At 47.1% G+C, this 18,016-nt stretch overlaps 1 protein-coding gene across 2 annotated transcripts in view; it reads left to right on the top strand.

The window, feature by feature from the left end:
- WDR26 (WD repeat domain 26) overlaps positions 1-18,016 on the top strand; it is a 180,081-nt gene that overhangs the window by 79,193 nt on the left and 82,872 nt on the right. For both annotated transcript variants that reach the window (XM_033938136.1, XM_033938137.1), the window contains exons 5-6: positions 1,910-2,007; positions 8,358-8,514. In XM_033938136.1, coding sequence (XP_033794027.1) covers positions 1,910-2,007; positions 8,358-8,514 — 255 coding nt within the window. The remainder of the gene's footprint in view (positions 1-1,909; positions 2,008-8,357; positions 8,515-18,016) is intronic.

Here is an 18,016-nt window from a genome sequence, read left to right as displayed (position 1 = left end):
TTTTTCTTTGGTGTGGTTCTGTGTGACATGAGAGTAACATGAGTACTGGTCCACACTGAAAGGGCCCAAGTACTGCCATACTGTGCCCCCTCTAACAGGAAGCTTGACTCAGAGGGGATCTGGTAGTGCTTAACTATAGGCCTATATTCAATGCCCTATGCCACACTATTTTTTACTTCAGTTCTGGACCAGCAGAGGTAGGAATGCAGCAGCAGTGATGATTGTACAGAGAAGGGAATATGCTGTTCAAGAGTTGACAGAAGAAATGTAGATCTGCTGGCTACCTAGGGAGGGGAGGAAAAGATTCTGGACATCTTTAATGTAGAAAAAAGCATAAGTTGCTGGACACTGGGGTAGGAGGGAGATCAGAGGGAAAGGGCAAGATGCTGGACACCTAAGGAGAGGAGGAAAATCCAGAAAGGGGGGGGTAGGAGACACAGATGAAGGTCAACCTAGTGCAGGGGTGCCCAATACATCGATCGCGATCGACCAGTAGCTCAGGAAGGCAACGTGAGTCGATCGTGGAGCCCATCCCGGGCTCTGTGATAGACTCGTGTTGCCGTCCTGATCTACCGGCCCAATCAGCCTTCCTCTACAGTGTTCTCCCTAGGGCCTTTTAGCTGTCATCTGCTGCTGCCGCTGCTGCTGAACATTAAAAAAACCCGGCCTGGAGATTTCAGCCCACAGTGAACTTATGCTCCAAGGCTCTAACATGTGCATGCCGGCTTCCCTTCTTTTCCCTCCGAAACCAGAAGTTATGTCTGGGGGAGTGGGGGGAGAAGGTAAGCCGGCACGCACATGTTGAGAGCCCTGAAGCAAGCGTTCGCTATGGGCTAAGGCGGGAGACAGGTTAATGAAGCATTTGCTCTTCTTGCTGCCGGATCCTGCCTACTTTCTGTTTCCGCGAAGGCAGGACCCGGCAGCATTTCCCCCAATAGGTCGATCGCGGTCTTGGGCCGATCAGTCTTCCTCTCCCCGACGGCAGAATTGACGTCGGGGAGAGGAATGCTGGTCGGCCGAAGCAGGGAGAGCTTGGAGCGGCGTCGGCTTTCGGGCCTGTTATTGGTGGTGGTTTGGGTCCTGGTCCCCGATGGCAGTGGCTTGGGGGAGGGCAGGGAGAAAAAAAGAAAAAGGGCAGGCAGGGAGACAGAAGGAAAGAAGAGAAACAGAAAAAAAAGAAAGGGAGGCAGAGAGAAAGAAAGGGCAGGGAGAGAGGAAGGAAAAGTTGGGGGAGGGAATGAGGTCTGGAGGAGAGGAAGCATACAGGCTAAAAAAAAGGAAGAAAGATTGGATGCACAGTCAGAAGAAGAAAGTGCAACCAGAGACTCATGAAATCACCAGACAAGGTAGGAAAAATGATTTTATTTTAAATTTAGTGATCAAAATGTGTCTGAATTTATATCTGCTGTCTATATTTTACACTAAGGGCCCCTTTTACTAAACCGCAATAGAGGTTTTTAGCGCAGGGAGCCTATGAGCGTTGAGAGCAGCGCTGGGCATTCAGTGCAGCTCCCTGCGCTAAAAACTGCTATCGTGGTTTAGTAAAAGGGAAGGGGGTATATTTGTCTATTTTTGTATGGTTGTTACTGAGGTGATAGTGCATAGAGTCATCTGCTTTGACCTCTTTGAAAAACCCTGGAGTAGGAATGATAATTAACATTTTCTATGCGTACAGTGTGCTTTGTGTTGTTTTTTTTTTTATTTTATTGATGGTAGAACATTTTGACTTGGTCATCTTAAAAGTAGCTCGCAAGCCCAAAAAGTGTGGGCACCCCTGGCCTAGAGTGTCAGATAACCCTTGAACCAGCCCTATGTACACTTTGTCCAAGGGGCACAGCAGCAGTTCGTGTATCTTGAGCTTTGTTTGGAAGATGAAATTGTAATTAAGCATTCATTCATGTTTCCACAGGTATTTGATGTGTAGTCATGCAGAGGACCTACGTGCAAAAGCAGAATGGGAAGGGAAAGGAACAGCATCACGATCCAAGCTTCTAGACAAACTCCAGAGTAAGAAACATATTCAGCTGTGTAAAGTTGATGTATGCAGTCTTTTTTTTTTTTTTTTTTTCCTGCCACATACACTCCCGACGAAAACCATTGTGGTTTAGAGGCTATATTGAAATGAAGGACATCTAGGTCTGTAGTCCCATTATCCCAGGACAAGCAGGCATGATATTCTCACACATGGGTGACGTCATCTACGGAGCCCCAGCGCGGACAGCTTTTCAAGCAAACTTGATTGAAGTTTCAAGTTTGCACACTGCACCACGCATGTGCTAGCCTTCTTGCCCACTAGAGGGCGCATCCCCACCTCGTGGTCCTCAGTTCTAATTCATCCGTGGAGCCAGAAGCCCTGTGGATTTTTTAGTGCTCTTTTGCCTTCTGTCGCCGCGGCTGTGTAGGTTTTTTCGACGCGGTCGCTGCGTTTTTTCTCTTCTTTAATTTGCTTCTCTTTGATTTTCAAAAAAAAAAAAAAAAAAAACGTGTTATATTTTTTGCGCTCCGGGGGCTCCCGGTAGCCACGGCCGAGGAACCTCGTTCGTTCCCGGCCCCTTTTTGGGCCTATGTCCCGGCCCGTTACGGGATTCAAAAAGTGCGGCACTTGTGACCGGCTGTTGTCGATCACAGATCCCCACAGGCGTTGTCTGCGGTGCTTGGGGCCCCATCACCCGACCGACTCCTGTTTGAAGTGTGGGACCTTTCAAAAAAGGGCTCTCACGCGTCGCATTGCCCGCATGGCGGAACTTTTTTCTCCCGACGTCCCGACGGGGATGGCCTCGAGCTCGGCCTCGGCTTCGGCCCCGGCCTCGGCCTCGACCTCGACATCGGGCCCTCCTGCCTCGCCTCGACCCTCGGTGCCCTCGAAGCAGGTTGCCTCGTCCAGCAAGGCCTCGGGTAAGTCTCCACTTCCCTCCTCAGCTCCTGGATCCAAGAAGCCACCCTCGGGCGCCTCATCGGCGGTTGGGTCTGCCTCCGCCCAGCCCAGGGTGTCTAAATCGATAGCCCCGAGGGAATACTCGAGACCGAGGTCGCCCTCTGTGGAGCATCGACAGGTGCTGCCCCAGGGTATGTCCATCCCTGTGTTTCAGGACTTGCTCCGGGCTTTGATCGCCTCGGAGCTGTCCGGGGCCATTGAGCACCTGCAGCAGGCTTCGGCCTCGACTGCCTCGGCCTCGACTGCCCCGCAGTTGGCGACCTCGGCCTCGGGTACCGGGGCTTCGGCCGCCGAGGCACCTGCCGCCTCGACCTCGGCTTTGGCCTCGGACCGGGCCTCGATGGGACAGCCTGAGCGTAGCGTCAGGCCCAAGGACAAGCTGCGCCGAGTGCGGCGGATCTCCTCTACCTCGTCCTCGAGGTCCTCGCGGGGCTCCTCGCCTTCGGGTAGACCTCGGGCGAGGCGCCGACCGAGGAGAGCCAAGCGGTCTCGGGTCTCGCCTCGCGGACGCGGGCGCTCATCGCCTCCCGAGGGCGAGTCCTTGCGAGTCGAGGAGCTCCGAATGGATAATCCAAAACTTTTTCGGTCCCCGTGCAGAGAGGGTTCCCGTGCCTCCTCGACGGGGCGGAAGGGACGGACCTCGATTCCCCGCACCCCGGGGGGTTCCCCCAGGGGCTCGTTCCAGCGGGCTGGGTCCCCGACCCCCTCGAGGTCACGGGACCGTGCCTCGTGGGGTTCGGGATCTGCCAGGGAGCCGAGGTACTCCCGCGAGGCTTCTCCCTTTGCCTCGGCGGGGAGATCTAGGACTCCTTCTCCTCCCGCCAGAACTTCGTCTTTTACGAAGTTCGTCCATGACATGGCGGGGGCGTTAGGGGTGGACTTATCGGCGGGTTCCCACCATTCCAAGGAATATTTGGAGGAGCAGGACCTTCCCACTCCCCAGAGGGAATCTCCTCGCCTCCCGCTGAACAAGGTCTTACATCAGACCTTGCTGAAAAACTTGGAGGCTCCTCTTACAGTCACGGTCGTGCCCACCAAGATGGAGGCGAAATACCGGACCATTCCGCCTAAGGGGTTCGAGAAGGGGCAACTCTCGCACCAATCAATCCTGGTGGAGTCGGCCCTTAAGAGGTCACAACCCTCTCGGGTGTCTGCTGCGGTCCCCCCTGGGAGGGAAGGTAGGACCCTCGATAAGTTTGGCCGTCGCCTCTATGCTAATTCACTCATGGCGACGCGGGTCCTTAATTATGCCTTTTCATACTCGTCCTATTTAAGGTCTATGGTCAAGGACATGCCTGAATTCCAGGGGGTGATCCCGGCTTCGCACAAGGACAGGTTCGCCACCTTTATGTCGAACCTTTCACAGCTGCGCCTCTACCTCTTCCATGCGGTATTCGACGCCTTTGAGCTCGCCTCGAGGGTATCGGCCTGCGCGGTGGCGATGCGTCGCCTGGCGTGGCTGCGTACCCTCGAGATGGACTCCAACCTGCAGGAGCGATTGGCAAATTTGCCCTGCGTGGGGTCGGAGTTGTTCGACGACTCCTTAGAGGCGGCGACTAAGAGGCTGTCTGATCAGGAGCGTTCGCTTGCGTCCCTTGTCCGCCCCAAGCCTAGGGCCTCGCAACAAAGGCCTTTTCGGCAGCCTCCGAGGCGGTATCCTCAGAAGACGACACCAGCCTTTTCTAGGCCTCCGCCCCGACGACCACCCCAGCAGGGTAGGGGAGGTCCCTCCAAGCCCGCTACGCAGGCTGCGTCCAAGCCCGCGCCGTCCTTTTGACGGGATGAGCGGTTGGGGGCGGGCCCTCACCGCAACTCTGCCACATTCCCTTCCCATCGGGGGTCGACTCTCGGCTTTTGCCCGAGCTTGGACGGAAGTTAAGTCAGACGCATGGGTGCTCCGGACCATCTCAGAGGGCTATTCGCTCAACTTCTCCAGGCAGCCTCCGGACATACCTCCCGGGGCTTGCCCGCCCAATCGGAGCCAGTTGGCCCTTCTCCAGGAGGAAGCCAGGTCCTTGTTGAGCCTCCGAGCAGTCGAACTGGTTCCTTGCGACCAGAGGGGTCGGGGGTTTTACTCCCGTTACTTTTTGGTCCCAAAAACGACCGGGGACTTGCGCCCCATTTTGGACCTTCGGAAGCTCAACAAGTTCCTGGTCCGGGAGAAGTTCCGTATGTTATCGCTTCCGATTCTGTATCCCCTCCTGGAGGAGGGGGATTGGATGTGCTCCCTGGACTTGAAGGAAGCGTATACCCATGTTCCGGTGCATCCCGACTTTCGCAAATTCTTGAGATTTCAAGTGGGGGAGTGGCACCTTCAGCCGACTCAGTCGCTGCAGTTTATAGGAGCCGTGCTGGACACGGTTCTCCTCCGAGCGTTCCTCCCAACTCCTCGGTTGGAGGCTCTGCTGCGCTTGGGTCGGCAGATCTCGCTGAGGCCTGTCGTGTCGGCTCAGCGCATGATGGTGCTTCTGGGTCACATGGCTTCGACGGTCCAGGTGACTCCGTTCGCCCGCTTGCATCTGAGGCTCCCTCAGTGGACGTTGGCCTCGCAGTGGCGCCAGGATCGCGACCCGGTGTCTCGCCTAATAACGGTGACTCCTTCTTTGAGACGCTCGCTCCGTTGGTGGACCAACTCTTCCAATCTTTCCGGGGGTTTGCTCTTTCGCGTTCCTCCGCATCGCACAGTCCTGACCACGGACTCTTCGGAGTATGCGTGGGGGGCACATGTCGACGGTCTTCGCACACAGGGCCTATGGTCGGCCGCGGACCGTCGGTGTCACATCAATGTGTTGGAGCTGCGTGCTATTTACCTGGCTGCTCGAGCTTTCGGGCATCTCCTGCGCAATCAAATAGTGCTCGTCAGGACGGACAACCAAGTGGCCATGTATTATGTAAACAAACAAGGGGGCACGGGCTCTTGGCCTCTGTGCCAGGAAGCCCTGCGCCTGTGGACTTGGGCAGTCTCTCAGAACATTTTCTTGCGTGCGGTTTACATTCAGGGAGAGATGAATTGTCTGGCAGACAAGCTCAGTCGTCTTCTCCAGCCGCACGAGTGGTCGCTGAACTCCCGGGTTCTACGCGAGGTCTTCGACCGTTGGGGGACTCCTCAGGTGGATCTGTTTGCCTCACCCGAGACTCACAAACTACCGCTCTACTGTTCTCGGATGTTTTCCCGGGAACGCCTCGAGGCCGATGCATTTCTTCTCGACTGGGAAGGGAGGTTCCTTTATGCGTTCCCTCCGTTTCCCCTGATCTTGAGAACGCTGGTGCATCTCAAATTAACCGGAGCCACTATGATTCTCATTGCGCCTCGTTGGCCCAGACAGCACTGGTTTTCCCTGCTGCTTCAACTCAGTGTCCGGGAACCTCTGCTTCTGCCTGTCTTTCCCTCTCTGCTGTCTCAGAGTCGGGGTTCGCTGTTGCATCCCAATCTTCAGTCTTTACATCTGACGGCTTGGTTCCTTTCCCCTTGACTTCGGTTCCTGTTTCTCAGTCAGTACAGGAAATTCTGGAGGCCTCGCGGAAGGTCTCGACTAGACTTTGTTATTCCCAGAAGTGGACCAGATTTTCATCCTGGTGCTTCTCGAACCACCTGGACCCGAGTTCGGTGCCCGTGTCTTCGGTGCTGGAATATCTGTTGCATCTGTCGAATTCTGGTCTGAAGACGACTTCCATTCGAGTACATCTTAGCGCTATCGCAGCATTCCATCAACATCTCGAGGGTCGTCCCCTCTCTTTACATCCTCTGGTTTCTCGTTTCATGAGGGGTCTTGTGAATGTCCATCCTCCTCTGAAACCTCCTCCTGTAGTGTGGGATCTTAATGTGGTCTTGGCTCAACTGATGAAGCCGCCTTTTGAGCCCATAGACAAATCTCTCCTTAAGTTTCTCACTTGGAAAGTGGTCTTTTTGATTGCGCTTACCTCCGCTCGTCGGATAAGCGAGCTGCAGGCTTTGGTTGCGGATCCCCCTTTCACGGTGTTCCATCATGACAAGGTGGTTCTCCGCACCCATCCTAAATTTTTGCCTAAGGTTGTGTCTGATTTCCACCTCAATCAGTCCATTGTTCTTCCGGTATTTTTCCCGAAGCCCCACTCTCATCCTGGTGAGGCGGCGCTTCACACGCTTGACTGTAAGAGGGCGTTGGCTTTTTATCTCCAACGTACTAAGTCTCATCGGAAGGTTCCTCAATTGTTTTTGTCCTTTGATCCTAATCGGGTGGGACATCCTGTTTCCAAGCGCACCTTGTCCAACTGGTTAGCTGCTTGTATTTCCTTTTGCTACGCTCAGGCTGGTCTCCCGCTCTCGGGTCGAGTCACGGGGCATAAGGTCCGAGCGATGGCAGCTTCGGTTGCTTTCCTCCGATCCACTCCTATGGAGGACATATGTAAAGCTGCCACTTGGTCTTCGGTTCATACGTTCACCTCCCACTACTGTCTGGACACTTTGTCCAGAAGCGACGGCCGGTTTGGCCAGTCGGTGTTACGTAACCTGTTTTCATGAATTGCCATCCTCCCACCGGCCCTTTTTTGGTTGGCTTGGAGGTCACCCATGTGTGAGAATATCATGCCTGCTTGTCCTGGGATAAAGCACAGTTACTTACCGTAACAGGTGTTATCCAGGGACAGCAGGCATATATTCTCACAACCCGCCCACCTCCCCGGGGATGGCTTCTTTGCTTGCTATGGAACTGAGGACCACGAGGTGGGGATGCGCCCTCTAGTGGGCAAGAAGGCTAGCACATGCGTGGTGCAGTGTGCAAACTTGAAACTTCAATCAAGTTTGCTTGAAAAGCTGTCCGCGCTGGGGCTCCGTAGATGACGTCACCCATGTGTGAGAATATATGCCTGCTGTCCCTGGATAACACCTGTTACGGTAAGTAACTGTGCTCTATGGTGTAAAGGCCAAGCATGCTGAACTGGTCAGTGAGTCTCAGCCTCTCAAGTAAAAGCTGAAAGTATGTCGCAAAGTAATGTTGCACTGGGAAAATTGGTTAAATAAAAAGTTTCTACTCTGCCACCAGTTATGTGTTACTTATAAAATCACTCAGTGATGAATGACCTCTTTGAAAAAGAGACAGTGCTCCACAGGCCTTTTGCATGTTTCCTAATTAAACATTTTTTTCTTCTGAGTCTACATTAGAAATTTTGTTCCCAGCAGTCACTCTTGTTACAATTAGTTGTCCTGCTTCTGCCAGTTTGTCTAGCAAGACAACTTCAGCACTAAGGTGCTTTTTGATGGAGATGAATTGTGCTACTCACCATTTGAGGACTTGGTTTGGAAGTCCTACAGAGTTTTGTTTTTGTTTTGGTGTGTGGTTTTTTTTGTTTGTTTAATATGTGTGACTTTAAAATTCTAGTTTGTATATTTAGAAAATGTTTCCAAAGGATCTTTGAAAACTAAAACATTGACTCTTCCTTCAAGCCTATTTACCACCTTCGGTGATGCTTCCTCCAAGACGTTTACAGAATTTACTACGTCAGGCAGTAGAGCTCCAAAGGGATCGGTGCCTCTACCACAACACCAAACTTGACAATAATCTAGATTCTGTCTCGCTGCTAATAGACCATGTTTGTAGTAGGTAAGTAGAAATTTGTTTTTCAAGATATAGATATTTTTCTTTTTAGTTTGGCTCATTGTGTGTGACTGTACTTCTACACATACCATGTGACGTGTAGTTATAGTGAGAGACAAAACTAAATAACAAGCCCTTTTTTGGCTTTGTATATTCAGAATCTTGAGTAAATTTATTACCAAAGTCTGAAATGCTGAGTTCTTGTTAATCTAATAATTTCTTTAGTACTGCCTAGTACGTTAGTGATTGCTGCTGGGGTAGAACATTAAGAAAAAGTTCTGATCAAATCACTGGGCACAATTTGACTACTTTTATATCTACTTTTTGTTGTATAAATGTCTTTCTGAGCAAATTTAAAAAGTTTATAAGAAGCTATTAAATTTTTTTTTAAAGAAGGCCAATTGAAATTGGCTAGGAACGGTGAATATTCAATTTAAGTTGGAGCAGGTTGTGAACTCCTCTAAAGGCCTGTAACCTTAGATTTTTGATCTTTTAAAATACAGTTGTCAACACAAGAGTTGTTTGAAAATATGTACAGGAAGTTCTTCATTTGACTATTGAGTCCCTGTCTCCAATAAATTATATATTATCTTCCTTTTAAGAAGAGGCAAATTATGGAGCCATCTGACATGGATTTACATGTTTGATTAGAATCTATTTCCCCTGAGATCCTGGAGACTTTTTAGAACTTGGACACAATACTATTGGTCTTTCTTGTGTTTGAAACTAAGAATTCTCTAATAATTTTTGGCCCATGTTTTTCTTGAAAAACAGTGATGTTTTCCTGATGTACTGTAGGTAGAGAGACTCAGTTTAATGCATAAGGCCATTCTGCCTCTGCCTCTCCAACCTTGACTTCTACAAAATGGTGGAGAACTTGTCTGCATTTTCAAGCTAAATGTTCAAAAATACCATCCTGCAAGCCCAAACCATTGAGATTCTATACATTAAAGACAGAAGGATGGCCAAATGACAGCTGGCATGGTTAAAAAGTGAGTCAAAGGATGCTATTAGAGCTTGAAAACATCTGTCAGAAAATAGAAGGAGGATACAGCTGAAGATAATAGGAAACACATAAAGTGGTGCTACCAATTAGCGGCATTCTGAATGTGAAGAAACAAATTCTCATGGGCTGCTTTGCATTCAGCACACGCTAATCAGTAGGACCACTTAGTAAAAGGAGTCCTTAATTCTATAAAAGTGTCACCTTATTTACCATTTTTTTCTTTTATTTATCTTTAACTTTTTAAAGTAGATTAACACTGCTACCACACTTCATTCTAAATCTATCTATATTTATAAAATCGGATGTGTGTGTAAAATTTTTGAAAACAGATATTGGTTTATAGTCCATAGTTTTTGGCCTCCCTGAGATTAATAATAACACTCCCGATTATGTTTAAGTTCAAGTTCAGCTCCATACAGAGGTCCATTCTTGCTGCTAAAAATGAAGGTGCCCATGAAATAAACAATCAAATGCTTCTGTTTTACCAGGCATAATCACTGAATACAAGTCTTATCAATACCAGAAGATTGGGATAAATATGTGGGCAACACTGGGTAATCAGCTAGTTTAAAATAAAATTCTTTTATCCTAGGGCATGCAGGCAGCATATTCTCACATGTGGGTGACATCATCCAAGGAGCCTGGTACGGACGGTGTAAAAGTGTGCTGTCGTTTAAAAAATTTAAGTCTCGACTTCCCATTTTGCGCATGCGCTGGTGCCTTCCCACCCAATGTCTGCTTGCGGGACCATCAATTCTCAGTTTTCTGCAGAGCTGAGAAGCTATGTTTTGGGAGTTAGTCCAGAGTGCCTCAAACGCAAGTTGTTTTTTTTTTTTTGTGCCTTCCCATGTTTATTTTCTTAAGTATTTTTCTTTTCTTTTCCTTCTCTCCTTTTCAAAGGCAATTTATTTCTTCCACTATTCATTTTTGGGCCTTCAACCCCTAGCCATCTTGTTTTCAGGCCATGAGCGTCAAATCATTTTCGGTGACCGATCTATTCAACCTTCAGGGACTATTGAGTCTTTCAATCATGCATCAGTGGTGGTTCCCCCATGTCAGAGCTGTCCAGTATTTTTAAGCAGTGCAGCAGGACCATATCTTTGGCTAATGAATCATATGGGATCTCTTCAGACCTATCTCTTCCATCACCTAGGAGATCACCACCGGAGATTCTCTCATTCACCAAGTTTATTCGACAGATGGGTCAAGATCTGCCATTCAAACTTGAGTCAGAATCTGAACCCAGAGCTGAACTCTTTGATGCTGTAGATTATGTGCAAATTCAAAGGAACTACTCAAGCTACCATTTCACAAATTGGGAGACACCATTGTTGATTCCTGTAGCTCCAAGGAGACTGGATTCTCTCTACAGGATTCAGTCATGCACAGATTTTGACAAGCTCCAGCACCATTCTCCTCATGGAGTCTGAATTAAAGAAATCTACTAGTTCAAGAACCTGTGCCAGCACCCCTCCAGGAAAGGAGGGGCGCACATTGAAAAAGTTTGGTCACAGGCTCTTTCAAAATTCCATGTTCTCCAGTAGAATATTGAACTATAATTTCTATATGACTTTTTACACGAAGTCATTAGTGCAACAACTATCCTAGTTTGAACAGTACATCCAGGATGACCAACTCAACACTTTTTAACATCTCACTAATAATATCCTAGAAATGAGAAAATATATGGTTAGATTAGTGTTTTGAAGCCTTTGACGTCACTTCTAGAGCATCTGCACTGTCTATTGCCATGAGGAGACAAGCAGGGCTCTGAGTATCTGTCCTAGATGCTAATGTGCAAGACTATTTAGCAAACATATGAGGTCTAGCAATTAAATTTGCAAACTTGCCTCTGTGCACTTACGTTGGCAGCATTGTACAAACAACTCGGTAAGGTCTCATAACCTTGGTATATCAGTGTCTCACACTGTATTCGTGTCTTGCTAAGTGACATTCATTATTGTTGCATGTTTTTGTGTGTCGTCACAAGAATGTCGGAGCTTGAATTAGAGCAACGAACAAACATTAAATTTCTTGTTAAACTTGGCAAGAGTGGAAGTGAAATCGGGGACATGTTAGTCCAAGTTTATGGGGATAATGCAATGAAGAAAATGGCAGTATACAAATGGATTAAATGTTTTTCTAAGGGGAGAAAAGGTGTCGCTGATGAAGAAAGGTCAGGGCGACCAATAACGAACAGAACTGACGAAAACATTGCAAAAACTTGTCAAATGTGTGTCAAAAATTGTCGGCTGACTGTGAGAAGCATAGCAGACCGAGTAAACATTGATAAACAGGACAATCTTAACTGGAAATCTTGGCATGAGAAAGGTGTGTACAAAAATGGTCCCAAAAGAGCTCACCGATGAACAAAACCAAAGGAGAGTCAGTGTGCCAAGATCTTTTGGAGAGGCAAGACAATGTTTTGGGTCGTGTTATTACAGGCGATGAAACATGGGTTTACCAATATGACCCTGAAACAAAGCATCAAAGTGCACAATGGAAGTCAGCCAATTCTCTATGATCAAAAAAGTTCCATCAGTCCAAATCAAGAGTCAAAACAATGTTGCAAAGCTTTTTTGATAGCAGAGGGATTGTTCATTTTGAATTTGTATCAACTGGACAAACAGTTAACCAAGTTTAATATTTGGAAGTGCTGAAAAGGCTGTGTGAAAAAGTTAGTCAACAACTCAAGACTCTTGCATCATGACAATGTCTGTGAAGTTTTTAACCAGAAAAACAAATAACTGTATTGAAACACCCTCCCTATTCACCTAATCTGGCTTCTAATTACTTTTTTCTTTACCCAAAGATAAAGGAAATACTGAAAGGAAGACATTTTGATGACATTCAGGACATCAAGGGTAATACAACAACAGCTCTGATGAGCATTCCAGAAAGAGAGTTCCAAAATTGCTTTGAAGGTTGGACTAGGCACTGGCACTTTCCAAATGCAGTACTTCGAAAGTGACCATAGTGATATTCAGCAATGAGGTATGTAGCACTTTTTCTAGGATGAACTTGTGAACTTAATTATCAGAGCTTGTACCATGCTTGGGAGATGAACTCTTTGGGGAAAAAATAGAGGAGGTCACACAAAAGATCACTAGACACGAGCAGTTGACACGAGCAGCTTCAAAATCTTCAAAACCTCCACCTGTCAAGTACTTCTACAACCCTAAGCATCTTATTATTCTAGACAGAAGTATATTTCATCCAGTTCTTTCTTCAGGGCTCCAATATGGAGGTGATCTAGGCAGCAGAGGCCCCAAAAGACCCAAACTCATTCTCAGCAGAAAACCCAGTAGTCATTTTGCCTTTCTCATAAATAGCTTGGCCAGCATCCAACAACCATCTCCTCAGACTCTCTTCCAGTTGGAGGTCGCCACCTTCATTTCTATCATCATTTGGCCCATATCATATGAGACACCTGGGTCCTACAGGTTGTGAGATGAGGTTACATATTCCACCTTTGAAAACTACTTCCAAACCATCCTCCAAGTCTACTTTCAACTCCCATCCTCTTTCATGAAGAACTCTCAGCCGTCCTCCAACTCGATACCAAACTAAACTTTAAGCTTATATGCCGCATCTTCTCTATAGAGATAGAGCTTGGCATGGTTTACAAGAATTTTAAAGAAAGGAAAATATAATAAGAATTAGTAATTATATAGAGAGCAGCAGAATTTACATTTTTGAAAATAGCCATGTTTTCAGATATTTTCAAAATAATTGGAAGGAGCCCAAATTACGCAGCTGGACAGGAAAATTATTCCAAAGTTCAGTGATTTTAAAGTAAACAGATTTCCCTAATTTTCCAATATAGATAATACCTTTTAACGAGGGGAAAGATAATTTAAGCTTTTGGATAGATCTGGTAATATCAGGTCTCGCAGATGCTATCAAGAAAGTACCTCTGCAGGAGAGAAGTTGAGGGTTCTATCCAAATATTTTCTGATACTGAAAAAAAAAATGGAGGTCTTCATCCAATTTAGACCTCTGCACGCTCAACAAATATTTAGTGAAGGAGAAATTCAGAATGGTCTCTTTGGGAATTCTTCTCCTCCTGACGAAGAATGACTAATTTTGATCTCTAGATCTCAAAGAAGTATGTATATATGCACTTTCGAGTGGTTGCATGCCCAGAGTCTTCATGAAATGCTTAATAGTGGTGGCTGCAACCCTATGCTTTTTTAGGTTTCCAGGTATCTGGACAACTAGTTAATCAAAGCTCACCACACTAGTTAATCAATGAGCTCACCACACCATGGATTCCACAGTATGTCTCCTAGAACTTCTTGGCTTTGCAGTCAATTTTGAGAAGTCTTATCTACAACCCAGCTCAAGCTTGTGCCTTTCCACACAAGAGACTCAATATTCTGGTCCACATTTGTCAGAGGGTTCTATCTCTCCAGCAAATGATGCGTCTCTTGGGTCACATAGCATCTACAGTATATGCAACTCCATTTGCCTGTCTAAATTTCTCTGACTCCATTTTTGCTTTGATGTACTTCTAAAATACTTCCAGGAAAAATTTGATTAATCTTACCATGCTAATGTAATTTTGAAAGTTATTTTTGTAATATCGCTGTCTGTATACAGTCTCTTCCTCTCTGAACCACTCTGAACTGTTTATGGTATTGTAGTATATAAAAATAGTTGTTGTTATTATTGTTACATCTTGGGGAACTTCATTGAGCACTCGACCCAATGGTCTCAAGCCACTGATCAACAATCTCAACATCTGAGTTATCCCAACATTTTATCAATCCCTTCAGTAGTGGTTATATCCAGGGATCTTCTCTTTCTCACCCCACCACATCAAAAGATGTTAACAGATACTTCCATTCTTGGTTGGGGAGCCCACCTCTATGGTCTCTGTACTCAAGGAACTTGGAATTCTCAAGAAATGACTCTTTCACATCAATCTAATCTCCTAGAACTTTAGGCAATATGCAGTGCTTTATGCGCATTCCAAGATCACCACCTAAATCCAGTGGTTCTCATCTATACAGACAATCAAGTAACCATGTACTACATAAACAAGCATGAAGATACCAGGTCTCATCCCCTATGCCAGGAGGCAATACATTTCTGGTTGTGGGCGATACCATGCAACATTTTCCTGAAAGCAGTTTACCTAGCAAGGAAGCAGAATATCTTGGCAGACAAGCTGAGCAGAATCCTACAACCTCATGAGTGGTCACTCAACTCAACTGTACTATGCCAGATTTTCAGAGATTGGAAGACTCCAGAAGTAGATTTTTATGCATCCTCTCACAATCACAAACTTCCAGAATTTACATTACCAATTGCTTAGAGCCAGATGCCTTATATGCCTTACTCCTGAACTTGTGTTGCAGATTTCACTATGCTTTTCCAACGTTATCTCTCATCAGAAAGACTACTCAAACTTTGTCAAGAGCCAACCACAATGATTCTTATAGCTCCTCGGTGCCTGCAATGTTTGAGAACCCATCAAATTCAAACCTTTCCAACCCTGTTGACTTGTAATGAGGGATCTCTTCTCCATCCCAGTCTATGCTTGTTAGCTCTCACAGCATGGTCTCTCTCTCCTTAATCAGTAAATACTTTTGCACTCTCTGCTCCAGTTTCAGCTATCATTGAAGCTTCAAGAAAATCTTCCACTCAATGTTGGTACTGCTTTAAGTGAACTCACCCTCTGATGTACTCTTCATTCCCTTGATCTGATCACCTGTCCTCTCCCATCAGTCCTGGACTGTCTAGTGTTAAAGCAGCAGGATCGAATGCCACTGTGGCTCCTTTTGATCTTACACAAGTCACTTAATCTGCCATTGTCTCAGGTATAGGCTTAACCATAAGGGACAGAAAAATGCCGGTTGAATCAGAATATAACTCACTTTGAGCTACTTCGGAAAAGGAATGAGTGTTGCCTTCGATACTATTGATAACTCACTTCTCCTATCCAGACTACACTCCATCGGAATCCGTGATGTCGCACTGGCATGGTTCTCCTCCTTAAAAGAAAGATTTCAGAAAGTACTTAAACCTCTCTACGGAGTACTCCAGGGTGCATTGCTATCCCCACTCCTTTTTAACCTGTACGTCAAACCAGTACTCTACATTGCAGAAAAATATCAAATCAAGAGCCACTCTTATGCAGGCGACATACAGCTCTTCCTCCCCCTAGGTCAACATCGAGATGCACAAATAAAAAAAAAACTTCATTGCTGCCTAAATAAAATAAAGAACTGGATGACTGCACACAAACTACACATCAAAAACTGAACTTCTCTGGATACACAAGGATTCCTGCACATACCCCCGCCCATCCCTCTCCTGGGGAAATGATACCCTTACAGCCAAAGAAAACATCTGCAGCCTGGGAGTGACTCTCAACTCAAACCTATCGCTCTCAGATCATGTATCAAAATTAGTGTCTTAATGTTTATTACCTACGCCAGCTAAAATGCATCCGTGCTTATTTCTCAGAGAACGATTTTGCTCAGCTACTATATGTGCTTGTGTTATCCCGCTTAGACTATTGCAACACGCTACTAGTAGGCTTACCCACGAAAACCATCTCCGGTCTCCAAGGCGTGCAAAATGCTGCAATCTGACTACTGAAATACCTGGGCTTCCACGACCACATCACCCCTGCACTAAGATCCATGCTCTGGCTGCCTATCTGAAAACGATGTGTCTTTAAAGCCCTGGTTCTAGCTTTGAAGACATTCCACAAGTTGACACCAAGCTACATAGCATCAAAACTACAAATTTATGTCCCCAACCATTCCACCCAGTCGCTCACTCAAATCTGAAACAGTGCAGAAATGCTCTTATTCCCATTTCATACCCAGATTATGGCACACCATCCCCCCATCCAGTGTTCCCTCTAAGCGGGCGGGTGTTGTGAGCAAACTTTTTTCACTGTGAGCTAAAAATATCGGGCGCCAGCAAGTTATGAGCCAAATAAATATGTTGCTTTCTACCACAGAACTTCCTTACGTTTGTATGGAATCTATCCCCTTTCAACTTTAGAGAGTGCCCTCTCGTTCTCCCTGCCTTAGCTACTAAGTCTATTCCCTTCAGTACCTTGAATGTTTCTATCATGTCCCCTCTCAATCTCCTCTGCTCAAGGGAGAAGAGGCCCAGTTTCTCTAATCTTTCGCTGTACGGCAACTCCTCCAGCCCCTTAACCATTTTAGTTGCTCTTCTCTGGATCCTTTCGAGTAGTACCGTGTCCTTCTTAAAGTACCAGTGCTGGACGCAGTACTCCAGGTGAGGGCGTACCATGGCCCGGTACAGCAGCATGATAACCTTCTCTGTCTCTTCAGTCCAGCATCTGCCCCTTCCATTCACTGTCTGTCTTTCCCTGCCATCTCTCCTCCTGCCCCCCCCCACCCCCCAATTTGGTCTAGCATCCATCATCTTCCTTCTGTTCCCCTCATGGTCTGGCATCTCTATCCTTCCCTCCCCCCTGTGGTTTTTAGCATATCTCTCTTCTCATTTCCTCCACTCAGATCTGATCATTCTCTGCTCTCTCTTCCCTTTTCTTCTCTGGTCTTCCTTCTCTATTTTCTGCCTCCATCTAAATTAAATTCTTTCTTACTATTTAGTCCCGTTTCCCTCTTTTCACTGTGTCTACACACAGCTTGTCACCCCTTTCCCTCACCCCTCCATTATCTTACTATTTTCTTCCCCCTTTATTTATCTCCTCCTTCCATCCAGTATGTGTTCTTTCCCCACTTCCATTCAGCATCTGCTCTCCCTTCTCAACTGACATCCATCTGCCTTCTGCTCTCTCTCCCTTCTTCTCACTTCCATCATCTGTCCCCTTCTCTCTCTCTCTCATCTCCTCCATTCCATCATCTGCCCCTTCTCTCTCTCTCTCCCCCCCCCCCAACTTCCATCATCTGCCCCCCTTCCCCTCACCTTTGTGGGTCACTTTCTTTCCCCTGAGGGTGGCTCATGTCACAGGGGAAGCTTTGGCCGAGCAGAACCGCTTGATTGACAGTGGAACTTACTTGATTGATGTCGATGCTGGGGCCCGTTGCCGTTTGAAGGAAAAAAAAAAAGGTGGAAAAAAGGAACCTGTAAAGGCGAGAGGAAGGGAAACCTCCAGGACAGCTGCTTTTTGCCCTCCTTCAGCGGCCCAAGAGTTCAGACCAGCAGCGGCAGCTCTGTATGCTTTTAACTTCGGCACAGAGCTGCCCCTAATCAATAGTTTAGCGCGGTTTCATGAGGCAGCCTCGGGGCCTTTGATAGCCGGCCCGCTTCGATGATGCGATGTGGGCCGGCCTAGCAAAGGCCCCGAGGCTGCCTTATGAAACCGCGCTAAACTATTGATTAGGGGCAGCTCTGTGCCGAAGTTAAAAGCATACACAGCTGCCGCTGCTGGTCTGGAGGTGCGGAGACAAGGCAGGAGGCAAACGCGGTGGAAGGCAGGAGTCCCGGCGAAGGCAGGAGTCCCGGCACAGCGACTGCAACAGGAAGTTGCAAGTCAGCTGACGCCGGCCT

Source organism: Geotrypetes seraphini, chromosome 3 (genome assembly GCF_902459505.1).
Source record: "Geotrypetes seraphini chromosome 3, aGeoSer1.1, whole genome shotgun sequence".
NCBI lineage: Eukaryota > Metazoa > Chordata > Amphibia > Gymnophiona > Dermophiidae > Geotrypetes > Geotrypetes seraphini.
Note: the sequence above shows the minus strand (reverse complement) of the source record. Positions and strands in the feature narration are given on the sequence as shown.